The sequence below is a fragment of the Calliopsis andreniformis genome, unplaced genomic scaffold (assembly GCF_051401765.1).
Source record: "Calliopsis andreniformis isolate RMS-2024a unplaced genomic scaffold, iyCalAndr_principal scaffold0022, whole genome shotgun sequence".
Taxonomy (NCBI): domain Eukaryota; kingdom Metazoa; phylum Arthropoda; class Insecta; order Hymenoptera; family Andrenidae; genus Calliopsis; species Calliopsis andreniformis.
Genome location: NW_027480432.1, coordinates 6,742,205 through 6,764,098, shown reverse-complemented (window position 1 = coordinate 6,764,098; position 21,894 = coordinate 6,742,205). Strand labels below are relative to the sequence as shown.

The 21,894-nt window shown below is 36.2% G+C and overlaps 1 protein-coding gene across 7 annotated transcripts in view; it reads left to right on the top strand.

Moving 5' to 3' along the window:
- Positions 1–21,894, top strand: part of LOC143186627 (kinesin-like protein KIF13A) — a 129,233-nt gene that overhangs the window by 7,947 nt on the left and 99,392 nt on the right. For all 7 annotated transcript variants that reach the window (XM_076390321.1, XM_076390316.1, XM_076390320.1 and 4 more), the window contains exon 2: positions 16,942–17,029. In XM_076390321.1, coding sequence (XP_076246436.1) covers positions 16,942–17,029 — 88 coding nt within the window. The remainder of the gene's footprint in view (positions 1–16,941; positions 17,030–21,894) is intronic.

Below are 21,894 nucleotides of genomic sequence, written 5' to 3'. Positions count from 1 at the left end.
GTGAGAAATATGGGAATGCTGTTCATGTATATATATTTTATTTATATTAAAGCTACACAAAAATCGTCCTTACATCTTTCTTTGTTTTTTCTTGAAGATAAGTATCTCAATTAAGTCGACAGATTTTTATAGCAGAGAAATTGTTACCAAAAGAAAAATTGATCAGACAGATCACAAACGTGACACAGAAACCAGGAATTATTTATAAAAGCCTTAACTTGCTTCCAAGCTACATTTACTCTCCATTACTCTCTAAGCTCGCTCTGCAAAAGTCCCGAGATTACAGCGAGTGGGGATTCAACTCCTCAATAGGCCAACGATTAATATTCCCACTGCACGAATAACTAACCACGTGCGAATCATAACAGTAAAGTGCTCGAGTTACACGGTGCTCGACTTACTACCATAGTCAGGTTCAATTAGAGGCAACGTTCCCTCGTTGAGATTCTTCCATTGCGCTCGATAATTATCTCGTGGTTTCTGCCGCTTTCTTTTACGCTCAGCACGATCATTGTTTGATTCGCGTGTAATGCGTTGCCGTGAAATTATTATGTCTTTTCTGCCTCCTTCGATTCTCATCCCATGCTTTCTTCCTTTTATTTTTAATTACCTAAATGCACTCCTCGTCTGGGCTCGTGCTTCCACCGAGGGCTTTACGAGTCGCTTTTACGACTGATGTCCTCTGAGGTTCATCTAATTGAATTAATTTTATTGCGGGAAAATCTCGCGGGCCAACCACTCGCTTATTGGTTTGTTGCATGTGCAATGATGTTTTCTTCTTCCTTTTTTATTTTCTGGGGTCGAAGCGAGAAGAATGATGTACTTACAAATGACTAAATAATCGTGAGTTTTTATTCTCTTGTGGTGGTGTGGAATCTCGAGGAAGGGTTAGAGAAATCTGAATTTTTTGTTTTTATTAAATAATGAAATTGTAAGAATTTATCTCTGGAAATTGCTTTGCATATTTTTCTTTTTTTTTAAGGAGTAGAGATCAATGTATAGAGTTACTATATTTGATTATTAGAGTTTTATTTTCCATGACCATTTTCTGTCTTCCAGATAATTTAACATTTTTTTACTTTTTTAAACAGCAGCTGTGACTGCACTTATGTCTTTATTATAATGGGTTTGTCGTGGTTTGTCGAGCTATTTGATAGAGAATTTTCAAGGAAAAATTGGAACAGACTAAAGCCAGTCACTGATAAAAGCCTGTTATCTGAGTATTATCTATATCTTCTAGATTTCAAGAATTGATTGAAGAGTACATTTCTTGCAAAAAAACATGATACAATAGATGATTAATTTCTCCAGGAGATCTAGTTTCAGTAATCTGATCATTTTTATGAAAACAGTTTTCTTTTTAATCCTCAGATCTTCTCTTGGAAAATTAGGAAATTGCTCTCTCTTTTAGTATTCTTTTAATACCTCCAAGTTTTAGGTGTCCTTAATCATTCTTACACTTCCAAAATAAATAAAAACCTATTCAGCTTTAATTACAGTAATTCAGGAGAAAGAATCGCGAAATTAATTTTCTTTTTATGGAATCCTAAATTTCACCGAGAATTATGTCAGTGGTAACAATTTGATGGTACAGCAACTTCTTAATTTGCGAAACGAGAGAAGCAAGGGTAGCATCTGGTTTTATATTTGGAAATGAGAATAAGTCTTGGCAATTTTAATTCCCCGCTCGAGAGGGCAGCCTGCATTCGTCTCTTCGAATAACTTCGTTACATCTACTTTTCCACGACAGGATCGCCTCAAGTGCCGTTAAAAAATAACACAGCACTTGAGCTTTACTTGGGAAGCTGCATGCACTTACATATTCCCTCGGAGGAAGTGCACGTTCCAAAAATATACATAAATCCTGGGTGGAGAAACAGGTCTTCGCAATTCACTGTGAAATTCATTTTATGGAAGGTAATTAGACACTTGATGTGCATGTCACGATGTGTACTCCTCTCGCTATAGTATCGTGATTTAATATTAAATATGGGAAGTGTGTGTCTTTTTATATTGAAGATTAGATTGAATTATGTGGAAATAATTCAAAGAAAAGAAGTAGAAATAGCAGAGATAGTTACAAGCTTATAGCGAGTGAATATTTTAAAGAGTATATAATATATTTGTTGTGAAGATCAAATATACTCCCAAATTTTTCACATACAAGAAGTTCGCCAAAACAAGCTTAAATTAACAATGTTTGCTTGCTAAAAACTTCCTAACGAGTTTATAGCATAGAGCATGTTTCTGAAATAAGCTCATATATTGGTAACTTAAATAAATAACAAACAAGTTTTGTTTGTTTTGAATTAATTGGGCAAACTAGACAAGTCGTGGCAATCAGTTCTATTTGCGTTTATGCATATTAATGTTTTACTCGTTATAAGTTTGTTTAGAGCTAACAAATATAGATTCAGCATACTTGGAAACTGTGCACTTAAAATAGTCAGAATTTCACTTTCATCCATTTTCACTCATGCTTTTGGTGAGATAAAAGTTAGCTATTAGCATATATCTAAGTTTTTAAACACTTTTTTCTTTTCTTGTCCGTTTTTGTTATTTTTTCATTCCTATTATTGGTTTTGTGTTGCTGATACTATCAGTTAGTTTCACTAACCGAACTAATATTTTGTGGACCTTTTCTATTTTTACATTTCATCTTTGTATTTTGCAGAATTTTTTACTCTTGTACAGGAATCATTATTTTTCTTATTTTACTGTGTTCAAATTTATTTTTTTAATTTTACTATATTTCAAAATTATTTTCTTAACTTTACTGTCTTTGAAACTTTACTGTGTCTCAGAATAATTTTCCAGTCTCAAAATTATTCTTTCAGTTTCACTGCGTCTTAAAATCACTTTTGCAATTTCACTGTGTCTCAAAATTATTTTTCTAATTTTACAGCGCCTTAAAACAAATTTCCTAACTAAACTAAACACAGTAACGAGCCCATAACCAGGGAACCCCTCGCACCCTCCAACCTCCCAGCCCTCACCCCCAAAAAGCGAGCCAAACGCTCGCCACCCTCGAAGGAATCGAGACTTTCAAAGCTCTTCTGGAAACCAAACGTTTCCCCTCCCCGATTGCTGCACAGTTCCCGATATCGACACTGTTCGATAATCGCTCAATTCGTCAGTCCACTTTGCGGAAACCATCTTCGTCGCGTGTTATCGATCCACCCCCTCGCCTCAGCGCTTCTTTGAAGCAGTCCCGCATCAGAGGGATTGTAACGCGTAACTTCGGCTCCCTACCACTGTGCACGTGTACCGAGCACGTGTGCCCGTGTGTGCACGGCGTTTACGCGCGCGCGTGCACAATCGACGGTCGAGTAAACCGACAGTTATCGAAGCGGAGCGATCTGGCGCGATGGTTGTATCGTGATTCGCGTCGCGCACGAGCGACTGTCATCTTTGCATAATAATCTGCGTCGGCGATCGGTGCATCGGCTAATTCGACGCTATCGACCCTGTCGATGGAACGACCCGACAGGCGTTCATTGCTGGGACCTGGGACGCGTTCGCCTGAGCACTTGAGAGGGACTGAGAGGAAGAGAGGAAGAGAGAGAGAGAGAATCTGCGTCGTTGAAATTGGAATTTTATGCGCGCAGAGATATTAAAAAAAGGATGAAGAGCGTCAGGTTGTTTGACTTGAATTTAAAGATCGTTCACTTGGGAAGAGAGAGAGAGGGAAGAGGAAAGGGGGGTGTATGGAATATGTATGTGTTAGAGATGCTTGGGTATATGAAGTTACTCTTTTCAGGTTTGAATGTGAGAGCAGGAAGTGGAAATTTTGATATTTGGGGATTTGAATGTAGGGATAGGTGAAAATTAGAGAATTTGGAGATTTGGAGTCTTGAGAATTTATGTTTGAATATTTATGGGTTTTTAGAAATGGTTGAAAGTCTGAATACTCCAGTACTGGAAGTTTTAAGCATTCAAATATTGGGATATAGGAAAATTGAGAAATTGAAATATTTGAATATTTAGATCTTTAAATATTTGGAAACTCGGAAGTATGAAAATTTGAACTTTCATATATTTGAAATTTGAAAATTTGAATTTTCAAATATTTGAAAATTTGAAGTTTTAAATATTTGGAAGCTTGAAAATTTGAATATTTAAACTTTTAAATGTTTGGAAATTAGAAATGGTTGAAAGTTTGAATACTCCAGTACTTGAAGTTTTAAGCATTCAAATATTGGGATATAGGAAAATTGAAAAATTGAAAAATTTGAATATTTAAATCTTTAAATATTTGGAAATTCGGAAGTTTGAAAATTTGAACTTTCAAATATTTGAAATTTGAAAATTTGAATATTTAAACTTTCAAAAGTTTGGAAATTCAAAAAATTTGGGATATTTAACTTTTAGAATGTTTGGAAATTTGAAAATTAGAGTATTTAAATTTTAAAATATTTGAGAATTTGAATACTTGAGTACATAAATATTGAGACGTATAAAGATAAGAGAATTTATAAATTTTGTGACTTAAAATATTGAACTTTTTATATTCGAATATCTCTGATTTGAATTCAAATGTACGAAAGAATGTAGGCGAGACTCTCTAAGTCTAACTTAAAAGCAAAAAACAGATGACGATGCGATTCAGTGTGAGTCTGAACAGCGTTTATCGTTTTCGCAAGCTTGCAATTAAAAAAGAAACAGTGTTATCAGTGGCGCAAAATCAGTGATACGAAACACACGCAAGACGATATCGCGAACGGATGAACTGCGAGATAATACCTAGCGGATTGCAGTTGTGAAATTTATTTTGTATGATATTTTATCTCTCGCGATAACGCAGTTTTATTTTTGTAAAAACCATATGAAACAAATGTTAACAACGAAAAATCGCTCACTTTTTATGATCCCACGACAAGAATTTTTTAATTACAGATTCTAACGCGTTAAACAAGCATAACAAATGTAATTAAAACTGTAAGGAAAAGTCGATGAGAAAGTCTATTTAATTATCAGAAATTTATTAGTGAATATTATAGTTTTACCAGTCAACAGTTATTTATATTATATGCAGAAACTGGGTCTTCGTATTGACTAATACTTTGGAAAATACCATTCTGCAAGATAACTTAGGTAGATAAATATAATTTACACGATAAGATCGATAGAAATTATATTGTCTCTACATCTCGAATAAAAGCCATGGAAGCGATGTAAATTTAACACTTTCTCTATCTCTTCTATCACACTAAATGCTATCTTTATTTTCATAGTTTTTAAATACTTTAAAGCTATTCTTTTTTCTGCCATAACAATGTAGGAGAATTGTGTCGGCAATTTGCACTGCATTATATTTATACGATAAGCGAGACCAGTTAAAAAATACTCGATTAAAAACGCTTTTAGACTTTCAGTATTCGTTCGAAGTTTCCATTTCCCCAGAACTGATCAACACCACAGCTCAATTTACAGATACTTCCTTAAAACTGCTCCAAAATTCTCCACCCATAAACCGACACGGTGGCCAGCAGTTCTCATTAGTGAAACAAACTCTCAGTCGACGTTCTCATCGCGAGGGATTTCCCTTTGACGAATTTCCTGAGGCTCGCTGACGAGCAGAACCAGCTGGGCTGCTAACGAGAGGGTGGGAGTCCTTTTTCGAGTCATTGAGTCGTTTTACATCCTGCGTTCCACCTTGACCCAGTCATTCGTGTTTCAATGATCGTCGACCAATGTGAAGTTCATCCTCGAAATCACTCGTTACGTTGTATACAGTATTTATTCTCTATGAGCTCGTGTGTCCATTTTCCTTGTTTTCTGGAATAATTCTCGTGCTGAGGTTAAAATGATTCGACTCATGTTTATCTCGATATGGATTCTACAGATTTTAGAAGCTCATTACTGATAACAAATTCATGAGTTTATTAGTAAGCTACTTCTCGATTAACTTGCATTATTTCTTATTTCTCAATCTTTGCTTGTGTTCCCTCGTCACTGCTTTTTCTTTTATTACACGTCAGATGTGTCGTCATCTAGAATTACACGTCAACCTACTTTTTACTGTTCCACATTTCTAGGCTCGTACGTAATGGAACTTACTCCACTTGAATAAATAAAATATCTATAGTAGCACGGACACATGATTGTTTGAATAAAAGAATTCCTGAACCACGGAGCACGTAATTTTCTGATGTTGATTTTTCCACACAGACTTCTACTAAAACAGCACGAATACTAATAAACATTTCTTCACGAATAAGGCGATTAAAAACATTCATTAAACACAATCTCACGCCTGTTATTTTAACGAAAATATCTAAGCAGTAGAAAACGATTTATTTCAAAAAACACAAATAAAAATCAGAGGAATTCAAATAATAGATGTATTGTTTTGAATCATATAATTCTCATTTTATAATTTATGTCATAATTTTTTTTAGACACTCCATTTGTATAATTCACAGAAAATATCTGAAAATGTTTCCTCTTCAGTATGCAAAACGTCGCCATTGATACAGCGGGAGCAATTAAGCTAGATTATTTCATCGAAACGGGAATCATTACACCGTAATGCCTCGTTAAGAATAATTTATCGTCCGCGCAGAATCGGAATGATTATATTAAATTGAGATTATATTATCCTTGTTAATCAGTGTTGTCGTATATTTGAGTCTGAAAAGGTGTTTGCAATCAGCAATCGCTAGTAATGATTTTTCAAAAATAGAAGTACTATACTATTTTCGTATATTTTTTTCTATTATCTATCTCATTTTAAAGTTACACGCATAAGTCTGACCCATTTCTCTTAATTTCACTAAAAAAAACTGAAATCTAAGGTAAATGTTCCAGTAATTCACTATGTCCCGATACTTGAACCTTAATATTAATTTTATTCAATTTTAGGCTTAAATTCTAATGTATCAAGCATATCTAACTAAAAATAAAAATTAATAGCACAAAATAGTACTCTAAATTACTGTGACCTCACAATTTAAGTAAGGAAATATTCAGTCTTAAGGTGGGTCTACACTACATATTATGTAACACAATTACATAACTTTTTACAAAACAGAAAAGAGAGACACTATACATGTCTCTTTTCTGTTTTCTAAAAACTCATATAGCTTTGTTATATAACGTATCGTAGACCCACCTTTAGGTTGCTCACTTACTGACCACATCTTAAGCCTTCAAGAATCGAAAAATTTATAATTTCCCTTAACCAAAACTTTACCTTAAGAAACTGAAACATTTAATATTCCAACCTGTGAACGAAATAATTCCTCTAAAAAAATTCGTACCCTACAAAAGTCGCAGTACATTTCCATTAGTTAATTAATTAAAAAAATATCGATGGGAACGTAATCGAGCAACGACGACGAAATAATTCCTGAAACCTTGTCAATCGGAATGTGTACGTATTCGTATTGCATGACGATCACCTGTGACGTAAAATAATAAGTCGCTGGCTAATCGATACGTCGCAGACAATACTCGGTCTCTGGTTACGCGCGCCAGATAAAGGACGTCTGTGCCTGTGCAGACGTACGAAGTTGCCTGCGCACGTTTGCTCGCGGTGCGTAACGAACCATCTCGATAAGAGACTGCCGCGTTTCGTAGAAGAGACACCGTGTGCGCTCGTAGCATGTTCATTTTGCATGATAGATTGTTCCACATGTTGATGCACGTTCGACGCTGCTCAGCGAGCCGAAACCGCAGGTCGTGTGCAATTCTGCTCCTTTTGTGAAGGGGCTCGTGGAACAGACGGCCCAGTTAACGCACTGCCAGGCGGTTTCTTCGAGTTAATTTGACTCCTCGAAGCAAGGAATTTTGGGGAATAAAAAGAGCCACGGGAAGTTTGTTCTTGTGAAATTTAAGAAGTAGATTTTAGCCCCTTGACCTACGATTTTCTTTCGTAATTTTATCACCTTCACTGCCGATCTAAAACGGGTATCTATCCTAAACTGCCAACCGCAGAGCACTTATTAAGCCAACATAGACTCCTCACGCGATAATGCGTGATCGGTTACATGTAAAAAATCCTCGTCACGCGTTATCGCGTAATCGGCAGCGAAGATACAGTACAAAGTGCACGAGTCTGACTCGTTGTTATAGGTCAAGGGGTTAATTACTGGGGAATTGTTATATTATTTAATGTAAATTTAAATATTGTTCCATTTAATAAATTTAGATTTAGATTATGGTATAGTGAATATTCTACTGTGTGTATATTCATGAGGAAAGTGGAGCATTGAACTCTACCATACTGCAAAGAATTAACATGTTGACTGCCATGATATCCATGTATGGATGACAAGTTTTATGTGATTGTGAATAACATATAATAAATTACACTATAAATGGTACTATACAGAATGATAATATAGAGAAATTTAGGGATAGTTAGTGAAAGAGAAAAAACATTTTAAGATAATCATGAAAATGAATCAAGAACAACCTGTTTTTAAAAGTGCAAACACTATCAAGGTGATGGAGTTTTTAGCAAATTTAATGTGAGTGGCAAAGAGTTATCTACGTCGACATAAATTTATGTCATATTATATTTCCATTTCACTGAAGTATAGTTCTGAACGAGTTCATATTTTAGAACATTTATATAAAACCAAGACACAGAAATTAGTAACAAGAAGAAAAGAACAATTTTATTATCATTTACTAAAATTTCCACTCTTCCAGAGAAGTAAAAATTCCCCTTAAATTTCACTTTACTCCATTTCCCAGAAAACTAAAAATGTCTCATTCCCTAGACCTCCTTCGTCAAAAAATATCAGTCCCACCATTTTCTCTGCGCAAAAGGAAAAACAGTCCCAAGAAAATCACTTTTTCCCCAAATTAATAAAAGTGCTCAGTTTCTTTCAATCCCCAGCGATAAAACTGGGATTTCTTTCGCGTGTTTCTTCGAATGGCAATATCGGTCATATCAGTAAAGAGAAAAGGTTCTTACTTTAAGTTGCATGAACGCGATTCCACGCGAGCTTTCCACAGAAAGCAGAGATTGAGCAGAAAGAAAGTGAGCAAGGGAAAATGCGAGACACATGCAGGCCCTTTGGGGAGGAAAGTAGCAATTTTGCTTAGCCCTGTGTGCATGCGGAGAGGCATCGTATACGAGCACACGTACTCCTCGCCGCGAGTGTTTGCCCCCTGCTTTTGAGCGTGTATGTACGCCCTCGTGAAACATTTATTCATTCGAGACGCACGCGTGCGCTTTGTGCGGGCGAAAGAAGTATCGATTAAAAAAGCTGTTTGACTATTCTCTGACATAGTTAACGATATTCATGTCGAGCCGCTCATTTCGTCATGGAGTGACGTATGGGAGAGGGAGGTCTGCGCTGAAAGCTGGCGTCGTTGATTTTTTGAGCTTTCAGAGTCGCTGGAGCGAGGGAATACTTCGGAGGTCTGAATTGGAAGATATTAAAGAGGGGAAAATGTGGAGGAAATGTTATGAAGGGAGAATTTAATGTTTCGAGATGGGAGAATGATTCGAATTGGAAAGTGGAAATAGGGGAATTTTCTTTGAGCTAACCCTTTGTGGCTCAGTGGTTTCAGACTGAAACCACTAATTTAATTCAAGTGAATTTGTACTGTATCTTTCTATTTTCATATACTGGGTCAATTTTCTATTTCATGTACACGAGGTTGAGAATTTAGTATACTACGTATAGTGTGAAATTTGAATAACAAATTTGGGAAGATAGATCCTGAAATATATATACTGTGCTTCAATACGAGTATTTTGAATTTTGAAATTGGTAGAAAAATTGAATTCTATAATTTGGGATCTGAACTTTCTCAGTTTTAAAATTAATAGAAAATTTGAATTTTATATTTTGGGACATGAATTCTAAATTTTAGAGGATGAATTCTAAATTAGAAATTGTAAATTGTTGTAAGTTGAAGCCTCTATAAGTTGAATTATAAAATTAGAAGTTCTGATTGGAGAGGGTTGAAGAATTCTTGGACATTCCTTCCAGGGACGACTCGTTTCGAGTGTCTCATTTCAATCTGGGGCCTAAAGCAGGTCTAGGCACCTGTCTACCTGGGCCCGCAGATGGGTCTAAAGAAAAGCAAAACCTTGTTTGCTCAAGAGGCACTGGTAACCCGTGTCAAGATTTCTAAAGCAATCTTGGAAAATTCCTTGACAGGTGTCTTAAACCCCTATAGTCAGTCCCAAGAAAAAATGCTCGAATAAGGCAACTGATTTATTACTACTACTCTTATTATACTGATAACAGTGTGAAATCACTTTTATTGAACTATCAGTTTTTAAATATGGAGTTTTAGGAAGTGTAAATTAGAAATATGAATAGATACATAATAGAAACTTTGAAGACTAGAAAATTAAAATTTTGAAAATATTTTTAAGCTTTTTGAATATTTGAAAGATTGAAAATTCTAAAGTGGGAACCTGGAAAAATTGAGTACTTGATTTTCAAATATTTGAAGATTTTTAAACTTTGAAGTTCAACATTTGAAAATCTGCAAAATTGAAATCTGTATTTATTTTAAATATTTGAAAATAGGGATTTGTGAATTTAAAAATCTCAGAATTTTAAATTGAAAAATTGAAAATTGAAGACAGAAAATTGCTCATATTGGGGAAATGTTATCACGATTCCCTAATAAAACAGAAATTCCCAAAACATAAATTTCCCCAACTCTGTACAAACAATATTAACTCCAAAATTCCTGCCAGCTCGAAGAATGAAATTCTTCACGAACAATGAAACAGTCTTGAACGATCACCCAACCAATTGCATTCGTCACGAGTCCACTGACCACCCCCGAATCTTGGCCTATAACATCTCGTTCCTCGGCGACGAGGGGTGGCGTCGTCGGGAGCCAATTAATACGTTCCATTAGCTCGCTCGTTCAATTTTCATTAGTCGTTGGACGAATCCTCTGCTTTTCGATATCGTACTCGCTCCGAGTGGAACAAGAACCAGTGCTTCTCTCAGTTAATTAGAGTTCAGCGAGGGTTCTTCGGTTTTGTTCAGGACTCCGCGAAACGCTGGAGTTTCGCTCTTTCATTTTCTTTTTCCCTTTCGTTCTGTCGATCGACATTTTTTCGAGGGCGCTGCTGGATGAAAAAGGACTACGAAGAATCCCGTTTTAACTGGGACGTTAATAGCCCTGAAAAAGGGAAAATGGGCGAAGTTTACTTGGACAATTTTCCTTTCTCGTTCCCTTGCTAGCTCCGCGTTAATGCTTCTCGCTAATTGGTCGAGATTTTGCATCGTTTGAGGCTGTTTTTCCTTGATTGTTACGAGAAGGAACTTCAGAAAGATGGAATAATTTTCACTTTCACTTCGTGACGTTTGTATAGTGTCTTATTTATGTTGTAATTGAAGTTAATGTTCCTTTGAAATATTTCCTTTCTTTTTTTATACTAAAATTGGTTTATGCAATATTAAATTTGTATCTAATATTTGTATTAGTAGAATTTATTATTCTTCTTGAATATTTCCTTTTAATTTCTTTATTTAACGTCCCTTCAGCTTGTTGGATGACTTTTCTTGAATTATTATTCTGTCACTATTTTCTCTCGAATTTTCGCTAACAGCGAAAAGGATTACAAGTAACGTCGAGGCACGCTAACCCAAGCTTTCTCTAGGCATTACGTGCATAAGGAGTTTACTGTTGCTCAGGGTACAGTCGATCGTCTCGTCCCTCGTTCAAGAGAATCGCTGTGATCAACGCAGTGACACGTACGCGTGACAAAGGCAATTAAAACTTCTAAGACGCGATCGTTGTGCGTAGGCACGCTCGATAAAGTCGGCACGGTGCGCAAGCCGTACGCGCACTCGCGCGTAAGATTCTCATCAATGAACGTCGATGGAAATATCAATGGATGGGCGTGTCATTGACAAGATCGAGTCAACCTTTATCGAATTGATGATTATTTTATTGCGATTAAATGCAACAGATAGTATTATACAGGAATGGTTTTTTCGAAAATGTGCGAAAAATTGTAGAACTTTTTCTTTTGAGTTTAGGTACAGATTGGTTTCTTTTTTGTGAAATTGATTTTTAATATAATAATATTTGGATAATGAATAAAATAGTGCCTAGTGAATACATAGAATTTGAATAGTGAAGCTAGATAGCACACAACGTCTTCAAAATGTCCATTTTATGCCTAAGAAATGTCTCTAAGATGTTCGAACCCATCACTACTTCTATCGAATAATTTTTACTTGTAACTATAAGGACATAGATATAGTCATTTCATTTCTAATTAATTGTGGATTTCTAATACTGTACATAAAATATTTTCATTATCTCGCATAATGTACTGTGCATACAGTATTTCTTCCTTATAATCTCCTTGCAATATTCAACCTGAAACTATTTACAGAAAAAAGTCTCATTTTCAATGAAATGTATTCAATAAAAACCAAGTTACTACAAATATGTAATAATTTGATCTCACAAACATCTCTCGCTATAAACTCATCACTAACTCTAAGCACAGTGAGTCCATACAAAGAGAACACTATCAAGATTTCTTTGGAACATCCTATACCTTACTAGACACCAAAATAAGTTTCACCTAAAATATCCATACGAATAAACTGCATTTGAATGATGTACTCAACGCACCCAAACAAAAACACTCGCGAGCCGCTCCAATCCATTACTACTTCAAAGGAATAACTTCGTTCCAAGAATACCCGAGACCTCTTCACTTGACTTTTTTGGCAATGAATCGAAAGAAAAAAAAAAAGGTTCGAGGGAGGAGTCTCGACAAGAAGAGTTCTTGGCGCCGTGCAGAGTGCATCGAGTCATGAATGAACACACGCTGCAGGTATCGATCCAATTGGCGGGGCAACTCGCCGATGCGTTTGAATAAAGTTAAGGCGAATGGCTCTGCTCAGTATGGATTTACCGCCTTACGCGATTGCGTATGCATGCAGAGCTGCATATTACCAGCGTTATGGCTCGTGACTGTCATAAGACTGTCGTAAGACCTCATGCATGGCTTCCTTACGTGGCTCCCTGATACTTTATGCCTCTGTGATTCTATTCTGCTTGTTTAAACGATCCTGCCCATCAATCATTGGGCAGTACTTTCTTGTTTATTAGTTCTGTTGCATTTTCGAATTGCAATGGTCTCCCTCTCTCTTTTTTTTTTTATAGAATTTTTATAGATACCTGAATTTGGTAAGGGAATAAGTAATTATTACTATAAATATAATATTTAGGTATTAATAAAATATTGTAGGAATTACTATCATTTCGTTTTTTAATTACAGAGGTATTTTTTTATTATACCTGTGAATTCTATATTCGAGTTTTGATAAAGACAGAAATAATCATTAATGATTAATATACTTTCACAAATATCTTAAGAAACTTAAGATACTATTGTCAGTAAGATAATATACTGTTTTTTGTGTAGGTAAATACTTCATTTTTTTCTACATTCTTCAAATGCAGAGACACTTGTTATGACATGATTCCTATATTTTAATTTATATAGGTAAAAACACGTGAAAACTGTATAATACTAAAATTTATTTTGCAAGTAGAATTGATAGACAAGAGAGTAATACATTAAGAGAACACACATGCTCAAGAAGATTCTATTAAATATAGATATTAAATATGATTTACTATACAAAAGTCCCCTGAAATTTGTATCTTTCATTTTTTATTTACTCTGTGTAATTTAAAATCTGCTAATTCCTCTAGTAGAACTTGGCTTCACATACTTAAACCTCGAAACAGTTTCTTTCTCAATTTGGATCTCACTGTATTACTCCCATTTACAAAAACCAGAACTTCGCACAATTTTACAAAACCCAAAACTTGACACAATATTACAAAACCCAAAATCCACACTATCACTATTACAACAGAAATCGTAATATCACTATTACAATTTATCACTAACTCACACAGCTTATCACTATTACAAATTATATTAATATCACTATTACAACTTATCACTAATATCACTATTACAATTTATTACAGAAATTGTAATATTACTATTACAACATAACAGATGCCACATAAACCACAAAATGGATCACCAAAAAATTCCTCCCCAATTCCCTCCATCCCCAACCCTTCACTCACACCCCTATCCCCTTCGATTTTAATCTCCAGTGGAAGCTTCACAGCCCCGTTCGCGGAAACTTGGCGACTCTGTCACGAATTAGAGCGCAACGAGGGTCTCCTATCTCCGAACGATACCCCTGTGCAAACTTCCCAGCAGCTTGGAAGATTTGATCGTCGCGAGAGTGTTTACGCCGAAAACGGAGCTGGAATTTTCGAGGGGCGGAAAAAGAAGGAATAGAGGAAGCTGATGCGCGGGGGCGTGAAAGTCGCCAGTTGGAAATTGCCGCGACCTGTCGAGGGGATTTCCCTCCGAGAGGAAGAGAAGCTTTCATCGCAGAGGAGGCTCTGCGCGCGACACGAGCCCCGCGAGAGATCGATCGGATCGACCCGAGCTGACGATGGTCTGTTTGAATAACACCAGCCCGAATGTTTACTCGCGAACTGTCGTTGCGTGATACGATTACGCGTGGGTGTAGTTGTGACAGGGGCATTACGAGGCGAGACCGATGTAAGATGTGCTGCAAGGTGTAGGGCTTCCCCTGCTTTCTTACTTGCCCCTTTTTGCCATCGGAGGGGATTTCTGTTGGTTTTGTGGCGATGATTGCTTACGATTGAGAAATTGTGTCTATACTCGAACCTCTTTAACTTGATGACGTCTATAAGACGAAAATTTTGGTCACTGGGAAGGCCTCTAAAATTGAGATTAAAGTCACTTTAACTTGAATTATTTACCAGGTATTTAGGTGCACTTTTTACCCCTATCGCTCGAATTTAGCTCTTTGCACTCGGGTGTACCTTCTAAGGGGACAAAATGAATGGGAAATAAGAACCTTGGAGTGCAAAGGATTAGAATAATCAAATCTCTAGTAGATTAAGTTTACCTCGAGAAGTCGAGCTTTTATCGATCCCTGCTTCAATAACTCGAAGGTATATGTCTTAATTTGCCAAACAAATGAATGGTGGGAAACATAAGATGACACATGTGTCTCTAAGCATGCCATGCAAACTGCTTTTTTATATCAGAAGTCTAATGCATCGTCTTGAATCGTTGCTTTCGTGTTTACCATGAGCAACCTCCTAGGTAAAATGAGCAAAATGAAAATTAAAGGTAAAATTCAATATAAGTTGAATTGAATTCGAGATATATGGGCGCATTAAAAATTTATTTGGATGCATATTCAGTGAAACATTACCTATTCAACTACAAATTTATTCAGATATTCTCCTTGTTATTGCGGCTAGGTGATTTTTATTCCCAATAACCAGCGCAATTTAAAAACACATGGAAAAAGGAACAGTAACCTTATCGAAGTTTTCCATATTGACGGTTTATCGCACAATTTCCCTTCGCTGCGTGTACCAATGTTAGTTCCGAAGAAAGATTCAGATTCTCTCAAAACTTTACACAGAAAACGAGAAAAGATTTCCATGAAAATGTTGCCTCTATAGAATCTTTGCTTTCAAATGAGCCAATAAGCGCAAGTAAGGCAAAGAGAAGTAATAAAGTAGAAGAAAGAAGTTCGCTTTCTGAACTTTTTAGCGTTGTATCCTCGATATAAAAACGAGCCAACTTCAAAGCAGTTACCGCTTTGGGTACATGACCAAACTCCGTGACAAATGTTTAAAAGTAAATGTCTTTTAAATCTCTGTCGTCGTAACACAGAGGAGTGAATTTCCAAGACTTCTTTTCAAACTTGAACGTCGCCATTCTCTTTAATCCTCCCCTAAACTATGACAGATCTTTCTTTCCTGTATTCTGTTGCCTTGACACTTAAACAAATTCTGTTGTCACTTGGCAAGATACTTCTATTTAGACAAGTGTTGGCCAAAAGTCTAGAAACACTTGTTAATTCTCATTAATTAACTATTCTGTATCACAAAGTATCTTCAACCCTTAGCATGTTAAAATGGGGTTGCTCACTGGCCTCAATATTTTTCTGAAACAGGTTCTATTTTCTAGTTCTCAAATTTCTAAACTTCCAGATTTTCGAATACATCTATTTGTAATAGAGATCTCCCATTTCTCTGTGTTTCAATATTTCTAGCTATTTTTAATTAGACCGTGTATTAAACAAAGCAACTCGAATTTCTTTAATTTAGTAAAAGGTTCCCAATATTTCCCTAATTAATTTTATTACAATTTCTACGGTTTTCCAGTTACATAAGTGGGCAATTTTTAAATATGCTAATATTCGCAGAAAATCGTGTATTTGGAGGTTAATTGGTTTTAATTATCTCTCGTAATTCCGATTCGCCACTGCTCCACAAGCACGCTATTAAGTTTCCTTATTATGGATCTCGAGCGAATCCGTGTCAATCAAAGATTCATTCATCAACATCGACGCAGCTTGCTGCTCGATGTTCAGCTGCTGTTCAACATGCTCCATGCTTATAATTAGATAAATCCCTTCGAGCATACGATGTATATTCAGTTGCATATGAGGAACGTCAGCAGAAACGACGACAAGCGATGTCGAGCACTGCTGGAGCTCCTAGCTTCGCGAACGCAGCGGCTGTTACAGCATTTCTTATCTAGCTTCTGCGACTGATACACTATGTACGTGAAATTAATTATTTTGATAATTGTGTAGGTCGTGGATAAGCAGTTAATGACGTTTGAAAGAAAAACGTGGAAAAAAGGGTTACCAAAAAAAGTTAGAAAACAGATCTTATTAAATAAAAAGTTCTCTGAGTGAAGACATTTCTATTTTTCGAGTACACTTTTGTGTTGAAGAAAAAGAAGCAGTGAAAAGATCCCTAAACTTTATTTAAAGACACTTTCAAATGAATTCTCTTCGAATGAAAGTTCTGTGGCAAAATAAAATTAGAAGTCTATGTCTCTATCAATGAATTGATGGTTCTACATAATTCTAATCGATTTTCTTCGATTTTCAGAGCTGGAACTCGGTACACAATGCGTCGTCGAAATGTCCGGACAGCAGACCATCTTGCAGCATCCCACCACGATGGACAAAATCGAACGGTGAGTGATACAGTAGAAGATGTAGAATGAATGCTTGATTAACTGTGCGTTTCGAGAGCAGCGTCATTTATTTCCAGAGCTAATTATCTAATCGATTCTTGAAACGCAACTGCGTCTTGTGAGTTGAATCGATATCATTCACTGATACAGTTTTGTAGGTGATAAACGTCTGGCACTATCTGTGATAATAGATCGATAGTAGATCGAAATTACATGCTTAAATGGGTACTAGAATGATGAGAAATATTTAGAATATCTTTAGAATAGAAATGGAAACGCTACAGAAGATTTAATTTTTGAAATTGTGTTGCAGAACTGTTATCCATTTAATACCCAGAGATTATTTTGTATAATTAATAGTTCTACATATTATATTGCTTCCTACGCTTTTCAACAAAGTACTGTGTGGTCGAGTACTTTAAGTTCAATGATAAAACTCGCCATTCTCGTTATTGCAAATTTATAGCCGCCCTTTACATGCATAGACACAGATAACTTGGGAATACAGGTCTCGTATCTGTGCCATTCTCTAGATAATTAAAGTACACAGTCTTATCAGGCACACTGATAGAGAACGTCGAAGTGATACTACTTTTTCAATTGAAGTCATTTTTGTAAATAAAATATTAAATATCAAGAAAAACTAAATACTAAAATTAAATATCTGAATATTAAATATAAATAGAAACTATTATTTTAATATTTAACTAATTTTCCACCTTACGTGACGATTAAAAAAAAGGATTATAGAGTATTAAATAATAGTGCAATAGAATACAGTAATTACGATATTAATACTACGATGAGTTAACTTGTTATGATAAAAAATGAAGCAGATTATCTTACAATAAACTAAAATATCATACACATTATATTCTTTACTTTAATCATCTATTAACGAATAAACTTGTCATATGTAATCCTTTCATTCCACATGACGAATTAACTCGTCAATTTCACTCAACAATATAAGAGTCTTAAAAAAAATCGACTAAAAAGAACTAACACAAAAATTAGTAGGTAAAATTATAAAATAAATTATAATCAGAAGTAATTGTCACGTTCATTCATAAATAATAAATTATTGAATGAATTGAAATATTGAATTCTTATTTCCAACTAAAAGGTGGTATTCCGAAAAATACAGACGAACTGTTCCACGTCACAGACTCTGATAAATTTCCCGATTTCTCCTTTAATGGAACACAGAGCGAGGGAAAGTTTGCCTCTTGTGATAAATACAATTTCCATTTCCGCCTACGTCAGCAGGTTCCCTCTACAGGGGGACGCGGAAAATTCACGTGAATAGGGGTTTAAAAATAACTAAATCGCCCAGTGACGTCAACAAAAGTGGCATTGTTTGCCACCATTTTTTTTCGCGAGCACATTCCACGCAAGCTTAGAGCGTTCGTGAGACATTTCTATTCGGAGGAGAAATTAATTAGCATTTTCTGCCCCTACACGTGGGAGGGCACTCGTTCCACCTTATAAGGTCACGTTATCGGAGAGAACACGATCGAGATGTTTTAGATATTAATGAAGCTCGACGCGGACTTTAAATAATCACGTATGATGTGTTTTGCATAATGGAGTCGAGGGCTGAAAGCGTCGGGAATAAAATTGGGGTAGAAAGATCAGAGAATATGAATTTGTAATCTGTCTGGATCCTTGACACTCGGGGACATCACTCAGTGATTGGGGGTGGAAATATTATATCATGTGGAGGAATTAATGTTTCTGAAAAATAGAATGGAATTGTGAAGAATCTGATAATTATATTCAACTGTGATTACTTATTTAATTTTAATTTTGAATTCAGATGACTATACAGGGTGTAACAAAAATGTCGCAGTTCCTTAAAAGGGATGATTTGAAACAACTTTTTCCTTAGCGAAAATGTAAGATGAGGCTTCGTTAACGAGTTATTAACGAAAAACACCCGCCAATGAGAGCGCGAGTTATATATTTGAACTCTGGAACCAAAGTGAAAAAAAAACCAAAGAAACTAACTCAATCAAATTTAAAAAAGAAATAAAAAATTCCAGAAATACTCAGTTAAGAATAGCTGTCTAACTCTGAAGTGATCCAACGAACAAAAAATGTCAAGCGAATTAATTCTCCCCACGAAACACGCCATCAAAACGTTCAAAAAAGTCGAAAAGGTTAGAAGTCAAAAAAGCCATCCACTCCAATCAATACAAAAACAATTACAAGCCCGTGAAACCATTACACGTCCCCAGAAAAAGCAATTCCCTAACACGTACCAGAAGCTCAGCCTCCGTGGCGAGCGCTCTCGTAATCCCAGAAAACCCAACACTTCAGCGAGGCAATACTCCAGGCTCGAGAGAACCAGGCGTTCGCCTCGATTCCACGCACTCGATACCATCGCGTCGCTGTTTTCGCGAAACTTTCCAGCGACGTGTCCCCGTCGATCCCGCGGCTCTGGCGAGGAAAAACGGTGCATTTCACGAGCCAGGCCCGCTCGAGTGTCGCCAGCATCCTGCCTGCCTCGAGGACGACGTCGAAGATCGATACGAGCTCGCTGAGACCATCGTAACCGCGGTCGAATGGATGTCCCATGGGGCCAGCGGTCGAGTTACCAGCGGAGGCGTTTTGTCTAGCCCCCGACAAACTTACGATGATCACTGTATAATTGAACAGTCCTCGAGACGTCCATTCGCATGAGACGAGGCAGGCGGTCGTTTTAACTCGCAAACACCGAAATTATGCAACGAACCAGACTGCTTTGGAATAATAATTCGATGGTCAGTTAGGACAGAGTGGTCGAACGTCTATGTGTCTTCGGATGGTTATTATTCATCGTTTGCTGGGTGTATTGGGGTTCTATTGGCGCTGGAAGTTGAGCATTTTGGTTGAATTATGGGGCCACTGGGGTGGGGAATTGTCGAAGGGGAGTTGCAGGGTAAGTTGGAAGTTTATTTGTTGGGGTCTCTGCGAGTATTTGGATTCTGAGGTTTTTAGGTTTCCAAGGTTTTTAATTTCAGTGGTAGTTTAATAAATATGTGAGTGGAAGAATCGAGGAAACGTCAGGCTGAGCTTATGGTACGTGTATTCTACTGGTTATAGGATACGTTTATTATTGGGAGATGGCAGTGTCAAGATTCTTTAATATTATGGTATTCCATATTGGGGCAACTAATTCAGGTTTTAAACCTTTCAAATTTTTAAATCCTTAAACCTGGAAGTATTCCAATACTCAGAACTTTATATATGCAAACTTTTAAATTTTCAAATTTTAGTATTTAAAATTGAACACATCAATTTTCTTAGATTCTATAAGTCTGAAATGGTTAAATCTCTTAATTTTCAAATTTTCAAGCTTAAAAATTGTCAAATTATTACATCTTCAAACTCAGAAAATTTCTAATTCTGAAAATATTTAGTGTAATTATCTTTTTATTAGATATTACTAGGAGTAAATATGAACAATTTTTTTTAACTACCAAATGTGGTCAAAAGTATTAATTTTCTAAAAAATACAGTTTGTCTTTCTTTGATTATTTATTTCATCATGAGCAGAAATGCCCATTATCAATTGCTGCACAAACAATTCCGCTCCCAACTGCATTGAACTTCGAAACACACCGCAAACGATGAATAGTGACCGTCAGAAATTATCAGTGGGACGTTTCCATGACTTGCAAATGGCCATTGAATTATAATTCCAAAGCGATCTGGCTCATTCAATCATTCCTATGGCTTCGAGTGAAAACAATGCTATCATACTTAGAATTTTAATCAAAAATCCTTTATTATTGATAATCGCGTGATTCAAACGAACTGCTCTACTTTTTACGCCATTGAATATTGAAGCACGCAGGAAACGATGAATAACGACCATCACGTTATCAGTGGGACCTTCTAATGACTCACAACTAGTTACTCACGAGCCTACTGAATTATCATCCTGAAGCAACGTAATTCATTGAATAATCTCGACGACTATGACCTGAATGAGTGTTTACGCTATCAAAAATTTAATTAACATTCATAAAATCTCGAGAAATCGATAAGTCAAGTTCTACGAAATTAAAGTTCGCAAAATTAAAATTCATAAAATCCACAAATTTAAAAATAAAAAAGGTTCTGATAAATTAAGCTCCATAAAATTCACCAGATTCGAAAATTAAAATGAAAATTTTTGGAGCTCGAGAAGTTTGAGAATCTGAAGTCACTTGCACCCAGCTGTAATTAAACTCTCACTAACATTCATAATTATTATATCTGTTTTTAGCAAAGGTGCTTCAGCTTGACATGATTAGTCACAACTCCCAAGCTTTCCAGTGCAGTATTTTCAATTACAAACCGACTCTCCCAAACGCAGTATCTAACAAAGGATGTTCAGGTTGACGTCGTTAGATGTAGCTCGCACAGTCCCCGACCATGCACAATACATTATACAGAGCAGGTCGTTTCTCGTCGTTATATCTCGACGTGTTACCCATGATCCTTTAGACGTTCCTGTTTCAAACTCCACTATCTGCTTAAACTTTTGCAAAACATACGCTCTCCAGTTTGTCCCACTTCGGCGGGTTCTTCAAAACTAACGCTGACGTTGGACGCATGAATCTTGTAAGAGGAAAGACAGAAAGTACTGGATAGGTTGCTAGCGAGGCGTGTATTAACTGAAGGTCTTGCTGAAGGCACCATTAATCTTTCGTGGTCTGAATCTTTCGCCTTTGAATCGTTTAATTTATATAAATCCCTTCTATGTTTTTCTGATTCGCGTGGGTGGACTAAGAGTAGTCTAGTTGTTTACTAGGTAGAGGTTCCTTAACCCATTGAGGCCCAAAGTTAGATGAATGGAATGGTATTGAATCTAGTTATTTATTAGTTAGAATCGT